Source organism: Hylobates moloch, unplaced genomic scaffold (genome assembly GCF_009828535.3).
Source record: "Hylobates moloch isolate HMO894 unplaced genomic scaffold, HMol_V3 SCAFFOLD_3, whole genome shotgun sequence".
NCBI classification, from domain to species: domain Eukaryota; kingdom Metazoa; phylum Chordata; class Mammalia; order Primates; family Hylobatidae; genus Hylobates; species Hylobates moloch.
The window spans coordinates 23,206,822-23,233,436 of NW_026652278.1; the positions used below are offsets into that span (position 1 = coordinate 23,206,822).

Genomic DNA, 26,615 nt, shown 5'->3' on the forward strand with positions numbered 1-26,615 from the left:
AACAGGGTAACAACACCTCAAGGGCCAGATACTTGCATAAATTCCAAAAATTCTGAGGAAAGGTTTTCATAACAAAAAAGATCTGTCACAGCTTCTATGCTAATTATAGTAAACTTGAAGTCACAATGAAGTTTATTGGTCTGCTGTACCAATTCAAATACAGAAAAAAAAATGTACTTTCCTCTGTAAAACCATTGCACTCAAGAGGCATTTTCTCATGGTACAACTTTAGCAAAGAGGTCCCATTATGAAGCACAATCACCACATATTTCCTAAGTGGGTCATATTACCTAGAATATTATATGGGGACAAACTGTTCTCTTTGAAGCAGGAGTGGAGAACAAAACTATTTTCCTTGGAAAGGGAATGTATTTGCAGGGTAGCAAATATCTCACTATGTGCCTTCCTAAAATATTTTCTATCTTGACATGGCAGGTTTTACCAGCAAAGACAAAAACAAAAAAAAAACTCAGCTATTTATATGACTTGGCCAAAGTCAACTTTTTTCTCTTAATCTAACGAAAGGTGCAGAGCCTGCTACAGAAATGTTCCTTACTAATTCACCTTAAGTACTAAGTGCAAGGCACTGTATGAGATACAAAGACAAGCAAGTTACAGTTTCTGCCTTCATGGAATATATATGCTCTAGCAAGAATATAAATGATCTAGAAAGGGCGGAAATAACAGTATAAAGTAGTATGGGTTAAAATTCATACAAGTGACACAAACAGGGAATCTGAGATAGGAATTTAGAGAGATCAGTTTGGATAATCAGGAAACGCTTTGTGAAAAATTATGTATCTTGGCTGTGCACCTTGAAGGTAGTGTAAAAAACTCTGGTCTGCGAATCAGAAAACCTAGTTTCTCATCCTGACTTTGTCATTAACCAGACTGGTAGAGCATATTACTTAGAGGGACTTAGATTTTCAGTACTCTACTAGATGATCTTCTAAGGTCTCTCCCACCTTTATTATCTGTGGAAATGTATGAATCGAATACACCTATTGCCTTTTTTAAAATCTTACTTTAAAGTACTGTAAACTAAGTGGCTCAAAAAAAATCTTTTTTTAAGTTCACAAATTAATGCACTCTTACTACAGAAACTATGACAATAAAATCAACATGATCGTTTCCCCTTGAATCTCACTCCTTTCCCCAGAAGTAACGAAAGTGTATCCGTTTGACATCTCTTCTGAGGTGTGCCTTTTCGATGCATTTACATACACATACATGTACATAGAGAAATACAATCATCCCTCAGTATCAATGGGGGATACCAAAATCCCCAAATGCTGAAGTCCCTGATATAAAATGGTGTAATATTTGCATATGACCTATGTACATCCTCCTCTATACCTTAAATCATCTCTAGATTACTTATAATACTTACTACAATGTGAATACCATGTAAATAGTTGTTATATTGTATTGTTTAGGGAATAAGGACATAGGGAAAAAGTCTGTATATGTTTAGCATAGATGCAATTTTCCCCCCAAATATTTTCAATCCATAGTCGTTTGAATCCATGGATGTGGAGTTCACAAATACAAGAACCAACTGTATGTGATTTTGCTTTGTTATTTTTTAACATAAATGAGATCATATTGAAATGCTATTTTGCAATTTGCTTATTTTCATTTAATATGTCTTGGAAATCTCTCCACATACACATATACACATCTACATCATTCTTTTTACTTGCTACATGGTATGGATGTATCATCATTTATTTAGTCATTCCCCTGTTAACAGAAATTCATGTTACTTCTAATTTTTGTTATTATAAACACTTTTGTTATTCTTGTTCATGCCTATCTGTGCATGAGTAGAAGTTCAAAAGGCAGGGGAGTATATAGTCAATCTGAGCTGAAGTTATAAAGGTAGAAAATATAGGAGAAGATGAAAAAGCTCAGACCAGGCATCCATATTTTCAGCAAAGGGGAGAAATGAAGAGTCACAACAGTACACTGGAAATACCTTTAGACTAGGAGATGGGAGATATGGGTCCTAGCCATTGATTCAAAAACTAGATCTAAGAGTAAAAAGTGGGATTGGGTACTTGAAATAGCAGAAATTTTTAGTCTAGAAGAAATCTTAAAGATCATTCATCTCTATCACGTAATTTTAGAGGAACTAAACTACAATATGATTTGATGACCTCTAGAGCTTTGGCTTTTGCCTTGCACTCTCTTGGAGGGGCAAAAAAAAAAAAAAATGGTTTGAATAGTAATTATGATAAATGCTATAGAGGGACAATGAGAAGTGAAAATGGCCAATCCATAGAAGGCTGCAATTAAAACACAGCGTAACTATCTAGTGGACCCAGTCAGCACAGCTCTGATTTCCAACGCTTAGCAACTCTGCAAGCAAAAAAAATAAACAGTAGACATGTCCTAGAATTAGGAATGGGGCTTGGCAGATTATCAAAACAGTGAGGACATTATTTAAAAGCTACTTTTATTGTCTAAATGGTTAGGAAGAAAGATTCCAACATACTGACCTGTAGCTACTTTCTCTTCGGATTGTTTATAGACAAATATTTTAGATGAGCTAAGCTGTGCTCCTTGTTTTGTGTAAGAGCAGTGTGCTCTTTCCTCCTGGTATATGGCTCACTCCATCCAGTGATCACTGGAGCCTATTAAAGTGACTGATGAGATACAACAATATAATACAGTTACAACCACAAAACCAGATTTCTGGACCCTGAGCAAATATAAACTTGTCAGAGAATACAAAAAAGTGGCCAGAAGTTATAGCACAATAACGTTTACCAAATAACTATATTTCCTTAGAAGTCAGTGGTAAGTAGTTTTCCAAAAGGGACAGGGTCCTGAATGTTCCTGAGCATTTAAATTTCAGAATTTGTATCTGTATCTATCCATATGAGTGTGTGTATGTGTACATACAACTTTGAGGAATGTTTGTAGTATACACACAAATATATGTTTCTTAGGGCAAATTCTAGTCTTATATAAATATTTACTACTTATCAAAGTACTTCATTATAAATTAAAACCTTATTATAGCTACAGTACCATGTATTATAATAATCTTTAGATATTTACAAAGTACCAAATTTTAAATGAAGTGAGATTCTAAGCTGATTTTTCCTGCTGGTCTTTCATTTCATGTGTGTGTGTGTGTCTCAAGTGTTATATATATGTGTATATGTGTGGGCATATACACACACACACACACACACACAACCTGTATCAAGGAAAATGCTTCAGAAACAGCAGTGTAACAACTAAGTTTCTAATATGCCAATAATTACTTAACTCAAAAATTCACAAAACTGTACAAAACCTTACATGTAGGCAGGGATTTCAAAGATCATCTAGAGCTCCTCCTTTAATAGCCAAGAAACGCAAGACCCCAAGAAGTTGTTTAACTTATACAACATTCACAACCTATCAGTAGTAGAGATGAAAGGAAAAATTATGTCTTCTGACTTCTGGTATGATACTCATGTCAATGCATTACATATCTCCCAAGGGCCATCTGTGTTGGATTCTGGGTTTCATTTTTGACAATTTGGCTCCAAAATCATGTTTAGTATTAAAACCTATCTTTCTCCATTGGCTTTTCCCAACAAAACAAGGAAGTCATTTTCTTATGAGTTAAGTTCCAACTTTTCTTGATTTAGAAGATGTGAGTATAAGCAGTATGTCATGTGTTTGTCATAGCGCTGATTATTTTCCAAACGAAGTTGTCTTAAAGAACTGGTTAGCTAGTAATCAGATTAGGAAATTCTGTTGTCATTACTGAATCCTAGTTTAGACCTAAAGTTTTTCACTAGTAACACTTATGGGACTTTCAATGTCATGGCATTGACATTATTTACTAGAATAAGTAGGAAAAGATAAGCAAGCAGTAAAGAATTACCCTCTTCCTCAAAACAGCTAAAATATATCAAAAAATCTGAATCTCTTCATTTTTAGAATATAAATGCAACACACTAACAAAGTCTCTCATCCAATAAAAAGAGAGATTTCTTACTGATTTTCCTCTTGACATGCTTTAATTGCCAAAATTTGTACCAGAATAGAAATTATCTTTAAATGAAGAAGATTCTAGTTTAAGAAAAAGTATTTGAATTGTGCTTACTATTCAACTTTCAATATTTATCACAGCATTTACAATGGACAAATTCCTTTACAATATGCAGCAAAAGAATTTAGCAAAATAATATATTGCCTTAAAGTCTAGTAGGATTCTCCTGTGTAATTATTACAAGCATCAGTACTAAAGGTATAGTCAATTTATGAATCAAACACATTCCTCAAAGCTGCATATAAATGTTTATATTGCATCATCTAAAATATCTCAAGAAAATCTATTAATTAAACTCTTCCTGTTGTTTTTTTTAATTACAAATTCATAGTTTGAGAAGAATTTTTTTTTTTTTTTTTTTTTTTTTTTTTTTTTTTTTTTTTTTTTTGAGACGGAGTCTCGCTTATTGCCCAGGCTGGAGTGCAGTGGCACGATCTTGGCTCACTGCAAACTCCGCCTCCTGGGTTCACGCCATTCTCCTGCCTCAGCCTCCTGAGTAGCTGGGACTACAGGCACCCGCCACTGTGCCCAGCTAATTTTTTGTATTTTTAGTAGAGACGGGGTTTCACTGTGTTAGCCAGGATGGTCTCGATCTCCTGACCTCGTGATCCACCCGCCTCGGCCTCCCAAAGTGCTGGGATTACAGGCGTGAGCCACCGTGCCCAGCCCGAGAAGAACTGTTTTCTTAAACAAGTTACAGCTTAAGTTAGGCACTCTGCAATCACTTGCATAAAAAGCTACCACAACTTCGCTATAATACACCATGTCAATTATTCAATGTCTGACTTATTTATTTCTATATAAAATTTTAGAAGCTGAATTTCAAGTTATAATACTTCTGATTTTTTTTTAAGATCTCATGATCTCATTTCTTCCCACATTATCAGTTGTAGAATTGCTTTAAATTTTAATAATTGGATAGCTGAAGTACTAAGAACACTTGGTTCCTACAATTCAGTCTTTGTCTCCGAATGAGACTCTGTCACCTTGCTGTATATGTAACCTAGGTCAGGGAGAAGAAAGCTTAGTCTTAATGAACTATTTCTAACAAAGGTCGGTATAGAAACTGTGAATCTATCTAGACACAACTGCAATGACTTCATTGTATAGACTGCATTTTAGATGTGCAATTTTATCCTGGCTACATTTCCTCTATTTTATCTCTAAAACCTGCACATTACTTCATCTTTATCTCATATAGCATTCAATTCTACCTCTAACAGGTGCCTATCTCTGCCCTCTGACAACTATTTTTAGTTGGTCTACAGTTATCAGTATTCCTATCCCTATAGAAATGACAGTTAAAATATTTATTTACTTGCATACAAAAAGAAATACATGGATTATATATCTCTCTGATAAATGATACTATTCTTCATACTGTTTGATAATGTTAATTTACATATTTATCTGGTTCCTAAGAAAATTCAAGTAAATGAGTACCCCCTACTTTCTAAGAGTTTCATAAGAAAATTCAATGAAATGAGTGGCCCCTACTTTCCAAGACATAGTTACTTTTTAAGTGTTCTACAGTAACCCTCTATAATTCAGCCCTGCAACTGGACTCCTACTGTCTAAAAAAGTACAAAGAATTATCTTCTTCAGGACTTTTGCAATAATTAAAAGTATGGGTGTCAGTTTTCTACCTTTAGGCTAAAAAAGGGAAGTAACCACCATTTTTATTTGCCAGAAATAAAATCCAGAAAACTGGATCAGTAGCTACTTCCTGATCACTGGACAATGTTATTTTTCCTTTCCTCCACAACTATACTTCTTAATTTTGTTGTTCAAGGCATAACAAATATAATCGTTATATTCTGTTACATCTTAAATGAAATTTATAAAACTAGTAAATTCTTTCAATATCTAGTCTTAATTTTGTTAGATTTCATTGTTAATTAGAAATCCTTAAAACCTATACCTCCCCCTCATCTTTTTTTTTCCAGAGGGTTTGTTTTTGTTTGTTTTTTAAACACCTATTATGCCATGAATTCACAGGGAATAGGTTCCAGCAGCTCAGGCATCTTTCCACTGGTTCTTATAAAGTACGCTTCTCTGGATGGAGCAGGCTGGTGCTTCAGCTGAACCCAGAAACCTTTCTCTTTGGCTTATTTTTCTGATCATTTTCCTTCATGCATTTCATGAAGTTACCTCAGTTCTTAGAGTGCTTAAAAAATATGCTCAATACACATGTTAATTCTCTTGGCAAGAATCTTGCCCTTCGCAGTGGCTCATGCCTGTAATCCCAGCACTCTGGGAGGCCAAGGCAGGTGGATCACCTCAGGTCAGGAGTTTGAGACCAGTTTGGCCTACATGGCAAAATCTCATCTCTACTAAAAATAGAAAAAAATTGCCAGGTGTGGTGGTGGGTGCCTGTAATCCCAGCTACTTGGGAGGTTGAAGTAGGAGAATCACTTGAACCTGGGAGACGAAGGTTGCAGTGAGCCAAGATCGCGCCACTGCACTCCAGCCAGGGCAACAGAGCGAGACTCCGTCTCAAAAAAAAAAAAAAAAAAACTTGCCCTTAACTTGTTTGTGTACAACAATGCTAACAGCATGCTCGCAGTCTTCCAATTTTGCCATGGTAACATTTGTGGACATTTCTTTTTGAACAGTACCCATTCCTTTGATGTCTACAATATCACCTTTCTTGTAGAATCGCATGTCTGTGGCCAAAGGAACAATTCCATGTTTTCTAAGAAACCCAGAGAACATATATCAGGAGTCTTTCTTCTTTCCCTTTATGTTTGTTGTTTTGGTAAATTACTGGAAGATGGTAGTTCCAGCTGAAAGAAAGGTATTTTCTTTTCATATGCTAAATAGAGCCTAATCTTTCTCCATTATTAAATACTTATACCACATTACATACTGGCACCACATAATATATTGAAAACTTACCTGTGGTTAATTACATGTCTTAAGTAATTGCAAAGTGTTGAGCCATCTGTGCAGTGCCATCAGCTGATGATGACATTATCAGTTTTTAAGTGCCAAACTGCAAACTCAGTGGACTTTTCAAGACCTTTCTCCGATCAGTGGTAACTGGTATGAAGAATGGATGACTACAAGGTTGGTGAGCAACCCTAAATGGTCATCTTAGTAACTGTGAAGTGGTATCTTATAGTTTTGATTCACATTTCCCTAATGACTACTGATGTTAAGGATTTCACATGTATATTGGCCATTTTTTTTTTTTTTTTTTGAGACAGAGTCTCACTTTATTGCCCAGGTTGGAGTGCAGTGGCACAATGTCAGCTCACTGCAACCTCTGCTGCCCTGCTCCAAGTGATTCTCCTGTCTCAGCCTCCCGAGTAGCTGGGATTACAGGCATGTGCCACCACACCTGGCTAATTTTGTATTTTTAGTAGCGATGGGGTTTCTCCATGTTAGTCAGGCTGGTCTCAAACTCCCGACCTCAGGTGATCTGCCCACCTCAGCCTCCCAAAGTGCTGGGATTATAGGCATGAGCCACCACGCCTCAGCTCACTTTGATAAATTCTAATGTGTCTATTTTTTTCTTTTGTTGGTTGTGTTTTTGGTGTCATATGTAAGAAACCAATGCCTAATGCAACATCACAAAGATTTACACTTACGTTTTATTGTTTTAGCTCTTAAATTCAGGTCTATGATCCATTTTGAGTTTTGTGTATGGTGTGAGGTAGGGATCCAAACTCATTATTTTGTATGTAGGTATCCAGTTGTGTCAGCTCTATTTGTTGAAAATGCATTACATTGTCTTGTGATCCTTGTTAAAAATTAGTTGACCATAAATGTGAGAAAGTCTTTCTACACGCTCAACTCTATTCCACTAATCAGTAAGTCTATTCTTTGGTCAGTTCCATACTGCCTTGATTACTGTAGTTTTATAGTGAGATTTGAAATCAGGAAATGCAAGCTCTCCGACTTTATTCTTTTCAAGATTGTTTCAGTTATTCTGGGTACCTTGCATTTTCATATGAATTATATAATCAGCTGTCAATTTCTGCAAAAAAAAGGAAGCTGGAACTTTCATAGGGCTTGCACTGAATCTATAGATCAATTTGGAGAGTACGGCCATCTTAACAATATTAAGTCTTCCAATCCATGAGCACAGAATATCTTTTCATCTATTTAGGTCTTCCTTAATTTATTTCAAAAGTATTTTGTATTAATGGTTTTCGGTGTACAAAGCTTTCGTCTTCTTGGTTACATTTATTCCTAGGTATTTTATTCTCTTAGATGCCATTGTACATGTAATTATTTTCATCTTATTTTGCCCAATCCATCAGAAGATTCACTATCTATGGCAGATACAGCCTTATGAAATGTACTTCTGAAATAATAAGACTTGAAAGTTGAAATCACACCTTGGTCCAATGGACTGCAGAATGGATGTTGTGTTAGCATACATGAAAATAACATTAATATCCTTGTACATCTCCATCAGAGCTCTTGGGTAACCAGGTGTATTGTCAATGAGCAGTAATTTTTTTAAAAAAATTTCTGAGTAGTATGTCTCAACAGTAGGCGTCAAATAGTAAACTATGCTATAAACAATGTGCTGTCATTCAGGCTTTATTGTTCCATTTACAGAGCATAGGCAGAGGAGATTTAGCCTCATTCTTAAGGGCCTAGAATTTTCAGAATGGTAAATGAGCACAGGCTTCAACTTCAAGTCACCAGCTGCATCAGCCCATCAGCCCCTATCAAGACAGCCCAGCCTTTGAAGCTTTGAAGCCAGGCATTGACTTCTCTTCTGTATGACTTCTGCTCTAGCTATGAAAGTCCTAGATGGCATCTTCTTCCAATAGATGGTGGTTTCGTCTACTTTGAAAATCTGTTGCCACCTTCATTGATTATTTTAGCTAGATTTTCTCAATAATTTGCTACAGCTTCCACCTTAGCACCTGCTGCTTCACTTTGTACCTTTGTTATGGAGATGACTTCTTTTCTTAAACCTCATGAACCAAACTCTGCTAGCTTCCAACTTTTCTTCTGCAGCTTCCTCCCCTCTTAGCCTTCATAGAATTGAATAGAGTTAGGGCCTTGCTCTGGATTAGGCTTTGGCTTAAGAGAATGTTCTGGCTGTTTCTATCCAGACTACTAAAAGTTTCTCCATATCACCCATAAGGCTGTTTGACTTTCATATTTGGATGTTCACCAGAGTAGCACTTTTAATTCCTTTTAAGAAATTTTCCTTTGCATTCACAAATTGGCTACCTGGCAGAAGAGATCTAGCTTTCAGTCTATCCTGGTTTTTGACATGCCTTCCTCACTAAGCTTAACCATTTCTAGCTTTAAATTTAAAGTGAAATACATGTGACTCTTCGTTTCACTTGAACACTTAGTGGCCATTGTAGGGTTATTAATTGGCCTAATTTCAATATAGCTGTGTCTCAGGGACAATAAGAGGGAGAGAGATGGGGCAACAGTCTGGTCAGTGAAGCCATCAGAACACACACAACATTTATTAAGTCTGCATCTTATATGGGCATGGTTTGTGACACCCTAAAACAATTACAATAATAACATTGAAGATTACAGATCCACAGATCATCATAACATATAAAATTGTAATAAAGCTTAAAATATTGCAAGAATTACCAAAATACAACACAGAAACATGAAGTGAACATATGCTGTTAGAAATTGACCTGCTTGACACAAACCTTCAATTGCTAAAAAATGCAGTATCTGCAAAGTGCAACAAACTGTACATAAGATTATGATATCTGCAAACAGAAATGGTTTTACTTCTTTCTTTCCAATCTGGATGCCTTTTATTTATTTATTTTTTTCTTATCTAACTGCCCTGGATAGAATCTCCAGTACAATGTTGAGTATAAGTCATGAAAGTTGACATCCTTATTTCCGATCTTAGGGAGAAAGGATTCAGTTTTTCACCATTACAAGTGCCATAAGCTGTGGGTTTGTCATTAATGCTGTTTATCAGGTTGAGAAAGTTACTCTAAGGTATTTTCATATTGAGACATACTAATACCCTTTGCATCTTAGTAAAAACCAAGGCTAAAATGGGATTTTGACTAAACTTTCCAAAATTACAGGACCCAATCTAAAACTGTAGACTTTTAATCCAGCTGAAGTTATAGGTTAATTTCAAACCTACAATAAAAGTTTGACTTCCCTAACCCTGCAACCTGACTTTAATGCAAGCAAATACCCTTTAGGTACTATTAGTTGAGGTAAGAGTTTTAAAGAAAGTTCTGTCAAACCCATGTTGTTTCTTTCCTACTAACAAGTGTACATTTTTTTTCTAGAATGTGCACACTGTGTAAAAAAAAGTATGCCCTTTTTAAACAAATATCTTAAAAGCACACAAAATAGGCAGTGAAAACCATTTCAGATATGCTCTTCCTGCCAAGGAATCCTAAATTAGTCTGATGATGTACCAAGAGAAAACACTGCCTAACCCTCAGTCATAAAGATTTACTCTTACGTTTTGTTCTAAGATAAGGCAGACCAAAACCATCACGCTCTCAAAACATCCATGTAAAATGGGGACACGATAGGCAGTATAGAAAAAAAAATGCATTCATTATCGTGTCCAAACAATTGGAATAAACAGAACTAATCCATCAAAAATTCTAACATGAAAGATTTGAAATTTTTTACAGGATTCTTGTCTACAAGTATAAATAAATCTTTTCCTTGTAAAAATGCTTACCATTTTCAAGTCATGAGATGAGAAAGGAATAAAGATCCCACAAGTACAGCATAAACTTCATCAGATAAAGTGTTCTCCTTTATAAAATTACCTATCCTTATCTTAGTGCACTGTATGATATCCTAAAGGACTAAATGAGTCCATATGCTTCTAAAAAAGTACGATAAACTCCGGCATGGTAAAAATCCTTTAAGCTGTTCTTACTTATCAAGTTTTCTCATATAATTTATTTACATTTTAAGAATTCATTTTCTATTTGCCTATTACAAAATTATTTTATTACGTCAACTGAACTCTCAAAAGTATGTATCTTCATCACCTTTCACTGAAGTCATTATAATGTGAAAATGTTGATTATAAATCTACTATCACATATCATTTTTTCATTCAATGAATTTTTACTAAATGACTGCTATGTGCTAGGGTAAATAAGACAAAGTCCTGCCTTCCTGAAACTTATATTTTAGTGTAAGAAGTCAGACAGCATAAATGAATAAATAACTCAGACAGATATAAATGTTAAGGAGACATAAAAAGTAATGTGACAGAGTGTGACCAGGAGGTGATTATTGCTCTCTAAGCAAATGACCTGAGAGTTGAGAACTAAATAATGATGAAGAACCAGAGCAGGGCTTTCCAAGCAGAAGAAACAGCAAGTGCAAAGGCCTTAAGATGGAAATGATCATGCTGTGTTTAAAGAAAAGAAAGGAAGCAATGTCAGAAGAGCTACAGAAGGGATAGAGTGGTGCATTTTGTAGGCCACAGATTTTATCTAATTGTAGTGAGAAGCTAATGGAAGACTGTAAACAGAGAAATGACTCAATTTGATATATTCTTTGAGAAGATCACTTTTTTTTCCTTGCTGCAGTAGGCACTGAGAGAAGATAACTTTTGCAGCTATGTGAAGAAATAAAGTAGTACCAATTAACAGAAAATACTTTTTACTTATAGTGTTTCTTAGACCTTTGTCTTCCTTTCTGTTCCCAATTCTATCACCTGAGTGCTGACTCATATCTTTTTACTAAATGGACTACTTCAAAAAGCATCCAAACTGGTCTCCCTGCTTCTATAGCTAGATTGTACTTTTTTAAATGCTTTGTACATGCCTATCTCTTTGCTTCAAAAGCCTCAAAAATTCACCACTGCCAATAAAAGAAAATCCAAATTCCTTGGCATTCAGTAACATTCCACAGTCTAATTCCAAACCACCTTTTCAGCCTCATCTTCCACTACTAATCTGACAAGACTCTGCTATTTAACTCAATATGGTCTACTCACTCCTTCCTGAACACAGCTTATGATGCTACATTCCTGCTTCCACGGCTCTTCTCACACTGACTCCTTTCCTTACTCTTTTCTTATATTCAAATTATCTCTCTTCTTCACAGCTCAGTATACATTCTCCTTAACTACCCAGAGTAGTAGGTTTTGACTATGACCCACAGTATTTTATATCATAATCCAGTATACACAGGTTTCATAATTCCATATTAACTTTACTTCATGCAGTGTACTTTGGTATTTTTTTCAATTTCTTTTTCAAAATGATTCACTAAATGATCACATAGACCACTAGTGAGTTTCATTTTTCAGTATGAAAAACACTATTAGTGTACCTTTCTAGACATTTACTGGTAACTTAACTAGATCATGATACTGAAAGGTGAAATATAAATACCAAACTATAATGACCTTAACCTTAACTAGAATAGAATAGGGTATCTTATACTTCATTTGATCTATCATGATGCCACACACACAGTATTTATTAATTGTTGCTGAAGAGAAAGATTGATATTAACCGTAACTCTCATATTCATGATCAAAAAGGATCATGATTAGAACTGTTTTGTGTTCGTATCCATCTTGTTTCAAATTGTAGCTATGATGATAAAATGTCCAGTTTTTGACACTTTGACTCAAACTTTCTGCCCTTCCACCTTACAGAATTATGTAATAGCCTTGCACAGTGGAGGAACACAGTAAGAACTCTATAAATGCTAATTTCCATTTTTCCCTCAGAGGTATGTGAAAGTCCTTATATGGAGAACACCTATTACTACTCACTAGACAGCTCTTTTTTTTTTTTTTTTTTTAACAAATACTTAGTCACTTCTCCTCTGCCTAGGAAGACATTATTAGTCCAGTGTCCTCTTTTGGCCCTTCTAGCTTTGCTGAAGTTGTAATAAGGGTAAGCCTTTTGTTTTGATGGAATAACAGCTATTTAAGGTTAAATGGCCACTCCTGCAGTCAGGACTAAGGTTCTTGACCATCAGAGTCCTGTTAAAGTTGGGTTTTTTTTGGTTTTTTGTTTTTTTTTTTTTTTTTTTTTTTTGACAAAGTCTTGCTCTGTTGCCGAGGCTGGAATGCAGTGGCGTGATCTTGGCTCACTGCAACCTCTACCTCCCAGGTTCAAGCAATTCTTGTGCCTCAGCCTCCCAAGAAGTTGGGATTACAAGGATGCACTACCATGCCTGGCTAATTTTTGTATTTTTAGAAGAGATGGGGTTTCACCATGTTGGCCCTGCTAGTCTCAAACTCCTGGCCTCAAGCAATCCGCCTGCCTCAGCCTCCCAAAAGTGCTGGGATTATAGGCATGAGCCACCATGTCTGGCCAAAGTTGTTGATTCTTTCTAAAACAGCATCAGCAATTTTAATTAAGAAAATGAAAAAACAATAAGGCAATCTAAAATCTGTACTGATACTGAATTGTGTCTTCTCTGGCAAAGGACCCAACCTGTAAGATAAGCCAATGGGCAAAGTAATATCTTAATTCTTCAATCTCAAAGTCTCATTAAGTTTACCATGAGATGATTCACATAGGTTCCTGAGGAATGCAGAACATCTGAAGTATTTTGCTTCCCCTCCATCTCCTAGGCCTATTATGACCTGTTGTGGGCCTACGGGGACAGGGTTGGTACATAGGTAACAAATGCTCTGAACCATCTAGAGCAGACTCAGTATAACCAACAAGGATTTGGGCAGAAACCAGCTCCCAAGACCTATCCAAGAAAAAAATCTGAATTTCTCTATCAGTCCTGAAACTACCTAGAGCTCCCTAATGGGCTATAGGAATCCTGGGGTAATTGTGGATCACAACCAACTTCTCTGGGCCTGCCAAAACCCAAATCTCCACCATTAGGCTTCCCTCCGAGATCTGGTAGTATGAACCTTAACATTTGCTGGCTATTATCTCCTTAAGGCCAGACCCCGGGGGCTTCAACAATCTTACGGCTTTGTTTGAGATAGCTATCTGGAATTACTTAGCCATTCACCAGCAATTTAAAATCACCTACTCCAAATCTCACTGCATTTGCTCCAATAAAAAACACTAACTCAGAGAAGCTTATATCCAAGATTTCAGAACGACGCTAAAAAGGAAAAAAGCAATTTCTGACATGAATATGTTATATAAAGTGGCAAATTTTAAAGAATATTAATTACTTCAGGAATGTCTTTTCAGAATGAAGACAAAACTAATCTTTTGATAGTTACTATCTTCATACAACATCACACTCAAAGGCAGATCAAAGGTAAAGCCAAAATTCTATTTATTTTAAAGATGCCAAAGCTAGGTTAACTCTTCTTTGTTTAACACGTCAAATAAAAATGATGCCTTGGTAAAAAGGACTGTTAAACAGAACTGGATGGGGGCCTTAAAATGTAAAAACAATATAGGCTTAAATTTTAAAAATATTCCTGTGCCACCTTCTTGCTAAACCACCTCCCCTATCCTATGTCTACCAGTATTTTTGTTTTTTGCCAGACCACCACTGGTAACTTCCCAGAAGTGGGGTACAGATTATTACTCTAAATTCGAGTTTTATTTTTGTTGATAAAAATCCCTTTTAAAACAAATATATCTTGAAAAAGTTAATTCTGTATCATCTTTCAATGAAGCCTCAGGGAATACAGAGAGGAAAGGAGGAAAAAGAGTTAAGAGAGAGTGGAAGAAATAATTTGAGAAATAAACAATGTCTATTAGTCCTTTGGGCTAATAAAGAATATCTATTAGCACTTCCAAAGCTATTAGAAGACGATAAGGAAATCATGCCTTAAGTGAAGTAAGGTAGGGTGAGAAACCAGTCTGAAAGTCTTATATCTAAGTAAATAAAATAGGAACAAATGACTTTTATTGGAGATTACACACAGCCCAGGTAATAAAACCACATGTGTTATACCTGTGCCACAGCTGGATGCTAGATTAAACAACTTATATGGCATACCAAAGTAATACTATGGGTGATGCACACATCTTCTGTGAGGATTTTTAAAAAGGTTATCAATGAGTCAGAAATAATCTGCAAAATGCATTCAACAAAACTGAATCAAAGATTTTTTTTTATACTTTAAGTTTTAGGGTACATGTGCACAACGTGCAGGTTAGTTGCATATGTATACATGTGCCATGTTGGTGTGCTGCACCCATTAATTCTTCATTTAACATTAGGTATATCTCCTAATGCTATCCCTCCCCCCTCCCCCCACCCTACAAGCCCCAGTGTGTGATGTTCCCCTTCCTGTGTCCATGTGTTCTCATTGTTCAATTCCCACCTATGAGTGAGAACATGCGGTGTTTGGTTTTTTGTCCTTGTGATAGTTTGCTGAGAATGATGGTTTCCAGCTTCATCCATGTCCCTACAAAAGACATGAACTCATCATTTTTTATGGCTGCATAGTATTCCATGGTGTATATGTGCCACATTTTCTTAATCCAGTCTATCATTGTTGGACGTTTGGCTTGGTTCCAAGTCTTTGCTATTGTGAATAGTGCCACAATAAACATACGTGTGCATGTGTCTTTATAGCAGCATGATTTATAATCCTTTGGATATATACCCAGTAATGGGATTGCTGGGTCAAATGATATTTCTAGTTCTAGATCCCTGAGGAATCGCCACACTGACTTCCACAATGGTTGAAGTAGTTTACAGTCCCACCAACCATGTAAAAGTGTTCTTATTTCTCCACATCCTCTCCAGCACCTGTTGTTTCCTGACTTTTTAATGATGGCCATTCTAACTGGTGTGAGATGGTATCTCACCGTGGTTTTGATTTGCATTTCTCTGATGGCTAGCCATATGTAGAAAGCTGAAACTGGATCCCTTCCTTACACCTTATATAAAAATTAATTCAAGATGGATTAAAGACTTAAATGTTAGACCTAAAACCATAAAAACCCTAGAAGAAAACCTAGGCAATACCATTCAGGACACAGGCATGGGCAAGGACTTCATGTCTAAAACACCAAAACCAATGGCAACAAAAGCCAAAATTGATAAATGGGATCTAATTAAACTAAAGAGCTTCTGCACAGCAGAAGAAACTACCATCAGAGTGAACAGGCAATGGGAGAAAATTTTTGCAATCTACTCATCTGACAAAGGGCTAATATCCAGAATCTACAATGTACTCAAACAAATTTACAAGAAAAAAACAAACAACCCCATCAAAAAGTGGGCAAAGGATATGAACAGACACTTCTCTAAAGAAGACATTTATGCAGCCAAAAGACACACGAAAAAATGCTCGTCACCACTGAATCAAAGATTTTTAAAGCTCCATTCCAAATAGTTACTAAAAAGAGTCTCTACTCCAGTGTTAATGGTTTTCACCAGGTTTCCCATGAGGGTCTCCCAAGGACCACATTCAAATGAAATAACTATAAAAGCCACATGTTTATCAGTATTTAATCCATGGGCCCAAAACATACTCTATGATCTAATTTAGAGTAAACTTCAATTTAAGGTTTTATTTTTAGGATCCTCAGAACTTTCATTTCTTAGTCTTTTTTGTTATGTTTAAAATAGCCAGATATGTCCTCCCTTTATCCATCCAGATCTTTAATAAATCAGAAATAAAAGGCAGAAAAGAGATTCTTTAAAACGAAGGAGTTTCTACCAGTAACTACCAAAATGTCTTTGACTAGACCACTCAACTTTGAGCTCCAGTTTTATCCTTCACTCAATATTAGAGCCATTGTCTCCTATACATGCCTCAAATGCTAGGCACTGAGGATACAAAATTGAACAAAACAGTATCTTTGCATTTGGGGCATAGTCATTTGGCAGAAAGAACATATGAACAAATAATTACAATGCTACCTATTCAGCCTTACAATAAGAGACAACAACACAGCATTGTGCAAAGTAGTAAAAGCCACTGAGTCTGCCTGAAAGACTATGCTAAGCCTTTTCAAGGGGATTTGACATTTAAACTTACTTGCAATGTGGCAGTTGGGCTAGCCAATCTATTTTTTGTTAAAGGGAGGACAAAAAGTTGAAGGTCATGAGATCTTATTTGTCAAAAACAGCTGGTACATATGATTTCAGTTTGTTATTAATCTAATCTCTCTCATTTTTTTTAAGACAGGGTCTCACTCTCTGTCACACAGGTTGGAGTGCAGTGGCATGATCATGGCTCACTGCAACCTTCAACTCCTGGGCTCAAGTGATCCTCTTGTCTTAGCCTCCTGAGTAGCTGGGACTGCATGCCACCACACCAGCTAATTTATTTTTATTTTTTTTGTAGAGATGGAGGGCGTCTCACTTTGCTGCCCAGGCTGGTCTCGAACTCTTTGCTTCAAGCGATCCTCCCACCTGGGCCTTCCAAAGTTTTGGGATTACAAGCATGAGCCACCATGTCTGGCTGCTATTAATCTAATCTCTACACCAAAAAGAAAGTATTTTACTCTTAAAATTCTTATGTTCTCTTCCAAATTTGTCCTCTTCTTCTATTTCTTTTCTCAATTAACAGTAATACCATCTAAGACTCAACTATCCATAGCTAACTAATCACCAATTTCTATTGACTCCATTCCATACTCTTTACATTGTCTACTTCTATCTCAATGGCCACCATCATCTCTTACCTAGATTACTGCAATAGCCTTCAAAAGCATCTTTATGCCTCTGGTATCCCTTCTCCCAACCAACCAATTCTTCAAACTGTAGCCAAAATGATATTTCCAAGACACAGGCTGATCATATGATAACCCACCTTAAAATTATTTAACTGCTCCCTATGGGTCTCAGGAAGTCTAAACTCTTCGGCATGGTAGACAAGACTCTTCAACACCTGGCATGCTTTACCTCATGTTACAATCTTTTATAGTCATACTGAACCTTTTGCAGTTTCCTCAGTATACACTGCTCACTCACCATCCTCTGCAGAACTTTCCAAGACTCCCTTCAAAAAGGATTCGGGTGACCTTCCAAAATATCTTTCAGTACCCTCTAGTACCTTCTGCTTCTCCATTACCATACTTACCACATTATATAATACTTTAATTACCTGTCTTTCCCTTACAAAGTTCTGAATTCCTTAAGGACAAAAACTATCGTATATATTCTTGTATTTCCTATATAAAGCATTCTGCCTGCCTGGCACTGACATACAGCTCATGTTTGATAAATAGTTGTTGAATGCATGAATAAATGAATGAATGAATGAACAAATTACAAAGAAAGAAAAATTCAATGCCCTCCAATTTGTAATGTTTATTACCTACTCTTTAGAAATCCTACCCTTTAGCAAAACTACATTTAAACCACGAGCTTGTAACAATTAACTCATTTTCAGAGACAGAAATAAAGGTTATACCTAAAACTCAAATTCGAATAAGCTTTAAAAATGTATTTACGTCTTCTAGCTGCTATAAGCTTACTATTTAAGTCATTTCTTGGAGAAAATACATATATATCAGACTCACAATAGGCTATACATCTGAAAAGTAAAATTACAACTACATATGCACTATTACATTATTTTCACAGGTAAAATGGTGAGCTTGCTTTTAAACATAAGTGAAAGCTGCACCTCATCACTGACTCACCGATTCTTTTCCAGCTCATTGTGTGTAGATCTAAAAGAAAAAAAAAAAAAGCATTAGCCATGCTTTGTTGCTAAAGCTATAGAAAGACAGATTAGTTACTGCTATGCTACAGATCCAGTGAATTTATTTAACAATGCAATACATGGTCAGACTTCTACAAGCTCACTCATCGAGAGGAATTAGTCTACATTCATTAGGATTGTTTATTCAAATATAGTATTTTCAGTTAACAACTCTAAATATTCTGAAACTGGAGTTTCATTGTTATTTTAATAAAAGTAATACTAGCACATGTTCTCCCTACTTCTAGCATCCTAGATTTTGTTGATGTGCAGATGTTATATAAGAAATTTTAAACATAATCCTGTTTTTATTTAAAAAGGAAAAAAAAAGTGGGTGTACTTCCATGTCCTCCTCTATCTCCATCTACCCACTTCGAAACAGAGAAAAAAAAGTTTTGGCTAGCATAGAAGCTGAAAAAGGCTTGCCTTACTGCTGAGTGATACAGGCAAATCCAAGTCTTCCCACCTTATTTTGTGAAACGAAAACAAGAAAAAGTTATATATGAAAGAAAAATATATTAGTATAAAGAAAAAATATATTAATAAAATCAAGAAACATGTTTTACAAGACTGGATAATTCGAAATTTTAGCAATGGTTATTGTTTAGTTTTGGTGACTTTTTCATTTTGTTTCTCATTATTTGTTTTAAATGATACCATCTATTGAACAAGCACAGCATCTCGGGAACAGTGGGATAAGCAGTTAATATATCTTATTTTAACCCTAAAACAACCTTTGTTTTATAAACAAGAATACTGAAGCTCAGAGCAGTCAAGAAATATACTCCTATCCCAAGAGTATAAAGTGGCAGCCATGATTTAAATCCAGGTCTATCTTAACAATCCCCAAATCTTAACCATTCAGTGAGAAGCAATACTGAATAGAGGTTAAGGGCACAGACTCGAAGGCCAAACTGCCTGAGTCCAAATACTGCATGGCCTCAGTAAAGTCCCTTCATTTCTCTGTGCTCGGTTTCCTCATCTATGAAATAGGAAAAATAACAGTATTTGCCTCATATGATTGTTATAAGGACTAACAGGTTTAGGCTAAATAGCAAAATATAATGAACTCTAAAGTTAGCTACTATTAGAATTGTTATACTAGTTCCCTAGAATTAACATGTGTTACTTTTGCAATAACTTAACATTAACAACAACAATTTTATGAAGAAGAAATTAAATTTCTGTCACTAGAACTAAAACTTTAATCATTTTGTAGATTCTGGCTAATGTCAAATGCTTAAAGAATATTGATGGCTTTAACCTGATTATTTCAATGTATATTTAATAATCAGATTCTCAAACCCTAAGAGTGCTTTTGCTGGTCTCATAACTTTGTGTAAATTTTACCCACTGTCTTAGCTCAAGGGCCAAAAGACTTCTTTGAGTTACTGTCTCCTATTCACCTTTTGCTTCACAAGTAATTTCATCAAGTCCAAGAGACATGAAATGAAAAAGACTGATATTCATTTAAAAATATTATCTTAACAAAAGGACTTCTCCTTTGAGGGAAGTAAATAGAGTCTTAGGATGTTTCAAGAATTCAGATAGAAGAAACTATAAAAGCATAGTCAGAAATGCTAGTTTAATAGAGACTCGGAGCTCAAAATTCAATAAATTATAACCACAGTGTGCCTTTATCACCATGAAAGTGTTTATTTAAAATTTTGTTAATCTTTGTTTGAATTAAATGTTAAAGTAAATCAGTCAAGTTAGAAGAGGGAAAAGGCCTATTTAAAGAGGTTTAGAAGAAAAAATATAATTCAAGATTTGAATAAATAATAGTAAGATTCCCCACCCCCACTGGTGAGCAAATTTTGGTTTAATTGCCTCTCTCTGAGAAGAAAACTAAAAACAAAACAAAAAGACAATACACATATAAAATACTACAGTAAGTAATAAATGGAAACATTGTATTTAGAGAAGAGTAGACTATTTGCCATAAACTTATTCTAAACAGCCATAAACTTATTCTAAACAGTCTGGCAATCCCACTGACAGCCATCAGTGCAAGAGATAATATACTCAACAATAACCAATTGTTGAATTCCAATATTATATTGAGTCTATTATCAAAGCTAGCTCCAAAAGATCATAATCTGACCCACTGCTGTGAACAAAATTAAAACAGCAGGTTCTTCCTGCCTGTCAAACAGACATTTATTATCTTTTTTTTTAAAGAAAATGATAGCTAAGATTATGAACCTTTTCACCAAACCAGGAAATGCATGCCACATTTAATTATACCACCAGCAAAATTTAGCAAGATTTTCAAATAACGAGAAGCAAAAATGATCATAAATATACAAATCATTACCATGTTGCCATGTTCTTCCAATTTTTTTTACAAAAGCATCAGTAGTGTTTACTCCTATTTTGATGGGTTTTTACCTGTAATATCAAGTCAACAAATACTGAGTACCTTCAGTGTTCAAGGCTGTCTTACACTACAGGAAATCAAAGACAGTCTCCATTAGGTAAATTATGTTTAGTAATAATTATAACTGAAGGCAAAATAAATATACAAAAAAAGGTACAAAGTATTGTGGGAGCTCAAAAGAGACAGTTTACTTCCAAGTGGCACCGTAAGAAAAACTTTAGAAGAGGGTGGCATTTGGTCTATGGCTTAAATGATAAGTACATTTGCTACTAGTAGAGTCTGAAACTGTTAAGGAGATGCCACTCCAAGTGGAAGGGATAAGATAAGCAAACAAGTCGAGTTGTGAAGTCCAAAGCAAAACCAGCAAACAACACAGAGAGATCATAAAGACCCATGGTGTTAGAGAAAGAAATCCCTGAATCTAAATATTAACTCTGTCACTCACACTAGCTGTGTAACTTTGGGACAAATTATTTAACCTCTCTGGTTTACAGTTTCCTCATCTGTAAAACTGGAGTATTACACATGCCTTGGCCAGGTTACTGTGAGAATTAGAGAAACATGTAAAAACATCTAGCTCCTAATAAATATTTAATAGATGCTAGCTACTGTTAGTATTTTTATTACTTTTTTAAAAGACTAAAATTATGCTACCCAAAACGTTATTAACTATACTACATGGGACAACAAATTGATAGGTTCTCAATAACACTTTGAATTAGACTGAGAATAAGCAAACAACAACCATAATGATGGAAAGAGAAACTGAAAGAAAAGATAGGTGACTGAAGCTACTTGATCATTTAGTCAACTATGAGGACAGTACAAGGTTTAGGAGTATATTACAGAGAGAGATGCCTAATTATATGTACACAGAGAAAGTAATCCAAACAGTACAGGCAATAAACAAGTAATTAAATGTATCACACACTAGCACATTCAGAAACAACCCCTTTGCTTCTCTGAGCTATGTGTCCAACCAAGTCCTTCCAATAATGTTCCACTGAAATATTCAATTATGATAAATTCCCTGTGTAAGCCTGAGATGTTCTGACTAACTCATCTAATTAGCCCACTTTTCTTCTCCCAATAAAATGCACCTCTGAGAGCAAATACTAATGAATTGTATCTTCCTTTCAAACACCCTTACCCTGAATGCTTAACAACTTCCAATGACAGAGAAAAAGACATTTCTATCATTTTATCATTGAATCACAGGTAATCTTTTTCACAAACAGCATCCCTTTAAGAGAGGCATCCTAATGTATTCCCTATTCGAATGGGAGTCATTATCTATGAAATGTGACTACCTTAACCAGATATGTGACTTTTCATTGACTACAACACAGCTCCAATACATAAACTTGTGGTTATTTAGGGTGTAGTTTGGGGGCAGTCAAAGAAATGAACCATAGAATTGAAACTATACGAAATGGTACAGTTTGGCTCAAGAGTAGTACCATCGTGGAAAGAAAATAAAAATCCCCACTCCAGAATTTCAATACTCTCTTCTAGCAAAAAAAAAAAGACCTCTAATTTTGCTGAATTAATGAGCCAACCCCTACTTTGTTAACATTTTCATTTAACTTATTTTCTAATCCTAAAGTGCCTCACAGATGTTGCCCTCCACACAATGAAAAGAGCACATTCTACGAAGCTAAATTCTAACTGGTATCCTAAAGCTTACAATTCTTACACATATACGTAGAGCGCAAGAAAAACAGAAAATTTTAGCTATAATAGAGCAGGTATCTCTCAAGGATATACCAAAGGAGTTGAGATTGAAAATATACTGGGATTAGTGAAACAGTAAAACTTCTATTTATTATTACTGTTCTTTTAAGATGGTAGTTTTGTGCGTGTTTCCATCAAAAAGTACATCTCATTTTTAAAAACCATTAAAAACAGTAAAATTTGAATACTATAAACTTTTAGAAAAAATGCCTCATAAGAAATGTATTGCTTCTTTCTTAACAATGACAAAACCAACCACAATAACTAAGCCCACAAACAGCAAGTATCTAAACACGATGCACAACAATAACTATAATCAATGACCTTTTTCCTTAAAACTTACATATCAAAGCTGGATATATGTATACTTTATGACTAAGTATTTCCACTTACAGGCATATACCAAGCCAATATATGTTTACATGTTCACCAAAGGACATACAAAAGAATGCTTGTATAGAACTATTCATACTGGCCCCAAACTGGAAACATTCATCAATAGTAGAATGGATAAATAGTGAAATATTCACACAATGTAATATTACACAGCAATGAGAATAAACTAACTACAACTATTGTGCAATAACATGGATTAATCTACACAATTTCAACATAATTTTGAATGAAAAAAGCCAAACACACACAAAAAGTACACACTACATAACTCCATTCACATAAAGTTCAAAACTGGCAAAACTAAATTATGGCATAAAAAGTTGGAATTAAAAAAAAAAGTTGGAATTGCAGTTACCTTGTGGAAGGGGTAACAGTGACTGGAAAAGTCAGGAGGGGGCTTCTAAGATTTGTAGTATTTCTTTGCTTTTGTAAAAATTCATTGAGCTGTACACAGGATTTGTATGCTTTTTTGTATGCACATTTTACTTTGGTAAACAGGAAAAAATTTCTTTAATAGCATACAAACTGAATTCTTTAAAAATCAATTCTTACTTCAAATATAGCAAACACCCTAATGTAAGTCCTTGACAAATATTTTGGCATACTACATAAATATCTCAAAGAAATGTGCTTTGTAAAGGATGATTTTTAACAAATCTAAACGTACTGAAATCATACAAAGTTCTCCAATCACAATGAAATTTAATTAGAAATCAGCAACAGTAAGCTAATTAGAAAAATCCCAATATTTGGAACATAAATCACAGCTCAAAGAACAAATTGCAGAGAAATTAGAAAATATTCTGAACTTAATGACACAACATATCAAAAGTTGTTGAATGTAGCTAAAGCAGTCCTTAAACACAACTGTTTAGCTTTAAATCCTTCTGTTGGGAGGGTAGTGTCCAAAATCAATGATTCAAGATTCCACCTTAAGAAAGTAGAAAAAGGAACAAATTAAACTGAAAGAAGTTGAGCAATGGTTCTCAACTGTAAGCAATTTTGCCCACCAAGACATCTGACAATGTCTGGAGATATTCTGGTTATCACAACCAGGAGGAGGCTACTGGCATTTTGTGAGGAGATGCTAGGGATGCTGCTAAACATCCTATGATGCACAAAACAGAATTATCTGACCCCAAATGTCAAGACTGCTAACATTGAGAAACTGAAGTAGAGAAATATAATAAAAACTAAGGACAGGAATGAAAGACATAGAAAATGAGAAATAGTGAATATCAGTAAAATTGAAAGCTGACTTTAAAAAATCAATACATTGATAAACTACCTCTAAGGCTGAAGAAGAATAAAAGACAAAAATTACGATACAAGAACAGTATCAAGAGTGTGCATCATTACAGATTCTACACACATCATACATTAAAAGAATAAGAGATTATTATTAACAACTTTATGCCAATAATTGTCCACATCATCTAAATTTGATAACTTAGATGATATGAACAAATTTCTTGAAAGATACAAATGATCAAAACTGACTCAAGAAGAAACAGAAACTCTGAATTGCCTTTCATCTATTAAAGAGATTAAAATCATAATTTAAAAAAAAAAACCTTCCCACAAAGAAAACTCCAGGCCTGTAAGTTCTTCATTAGCAAATTTTACCAGGCATTTAAGGAATAAATAAAACCAATCCTACATAAAATCTTTGAAAAAATAGAGAGGGAACACTTTCCAAATCATTTTATGAGACCAGTATTAGCCTGATACCAAAACCTGACAAATTACATAGAAAACAAACAAAACAAAGACATCTCTCATGAACACAGACACAAAACTTCTAACAAAATATTGCCAAATTGAACCCAATTAATATACAGAAAGTACCCTAGTTCCTGGGACAGAGCTTCTAAAACCTTGAAATTTTCTGAGTAATTAGGAGTGTCTTCATTATTCATGGTGGGTCTTTGGACCACACCTGAGTTTATGCCAAGGAGAGATAACTCAGGATAGGGGCTGGTCACGTCAGAAAGACCAACCATGTGATTAGAGGGTTGGGGCTTTGAGTCACTGACTCTGGCCCAACACAGGGGAGAGAAGTACTGGGAACTCGCAACCATATAACCAATGATTCAATCAATCATGCTTATGTAATAATATCCCAATAAAAACTCTGGAACCTGAAACTTGGGTGAGTTTCATGGTTGGTAAACACATAAATGTGCCAGGAGGGTAATGCATCCTGATTCCATGGAAAAAGCACAGAAGCTCTGTGGTCAGGTTCCTCCCAGACCTCACTCTCTGTGTCTCTGCATTTGGCTGGTCCTGATCTGTATCATTTATAATAAAACTTGCAATTATAAGCATAGCAGCTGGACATCATTGTGCATGCCTGTACTCTTAGCTACTTGAGAGGGTGAGGCAGAAGGACTGCCTTGAGCCCAGGAGTTTGAGGTTGCAGTGAGCTTTGATCTCACCACTGCACCCTACTCTGGGTGACAGTTGAGACCCTGTCTCTAAAAACAGACAAAGTATAGCACTTTCCTGAGTTATAAGTAGTTCCAGCAAATTATCAAACCTGAAGGGGCTGTAGGAACCTCTGAATTTGCAGCCAGTTGGTCAGATGTGAGAGTGGCCTGAGGACTCCTACACTTATGGCTGGCATCTGTAGCGAGGGCAGACATGTTGGGGACTAAATCCTTAAACCTGTGAAGTTTGTTTTAGCTCTGCGTTATTAGTATCAGTACTGCAACAGTACAAAATACAACATGAATAAGTAGGATTTATTTCAGGAATGTAGGTTTAAGACTCAAAAATCCATCAATGTAATCCTCCATATTAACAGAGTAAAAAAGAAAATGACAGTATCACCTCAATAGATGTAGAAAAAGCATTTAATAAAATTTACCATCTATTCATGATAAAAACTCATAGCAAATAAGGGAAGAAAGGAATTCACTCAACCTAAAAGGCATCTAAGAAAAACTATAGTCACACTCAATGGTCAAAGAATGCATTTTTTCATAAGATCAGGAACAGGGCAAGAATGTCCACTCTCATCACTTCTATCTAGCACTGTACTACAGGTTCTAGTCAGTGAAATAAAACAAGAAAAGGAAATACACAGAAGGAAATGGAAGAAATAAAAATGTCTTTACTTGCAAACAACACCACTGTCTATTTAGAAAATCCTAAGGAATGTACAGACTATTAACAATTAAGTTTAGCGAAGTCAGTTCACAAAACCAAAATGCCAAATTTAACTGCTATTTAAAATAGCATCAAAGAATACTTAAGGAAAAATTTAATAAAGTATGTGTATGACCCATACTCTGAAAACCTAAAAAATACTAAAATTTGAAAACATCTAAATAATAGACATACCATGTCTATTAATTCATGTTAATGAATTAGAAGATTCAATAGTTAAGACATGTTGGGTTTCCCCAAATTAATTTATAGATCCAGTGCAATCCCAGTAAAAATTCCAGCAGGCTCTGTTGTAGAAATTGAAAAACTGATTCTAAAAT

At 35.3% G+C, this 26,615-nt stretch overlaps 1 protein-coding gene across 4 annotated transcripts in view; it reads right to left on the reverse strand.

Annotated features, from left to right (window-relative positions):
- MXI1 (MAX interactor 1, dimerization protein) overlaps nt 1–26,615 on the reverse strand; it is a 78,590-nt gene that overhangs the window by 23,286 nt on the left and 28,689 nt on the right. For all 4 annotated transcript variants that reach the window (XM_032178094.2, XM_032178102.2, XM_058436029.1 and 1 more), the window contains exon 3: nt 18,553–18,582. In XM_032178094.2, coding sequence (XP_032033985.1) covers nt 18,553–18,582 — 30 coding nt within the window. The remainder of the gene's footprint in view (nt 1–18,552; nt 18,583–26,615) is intronic.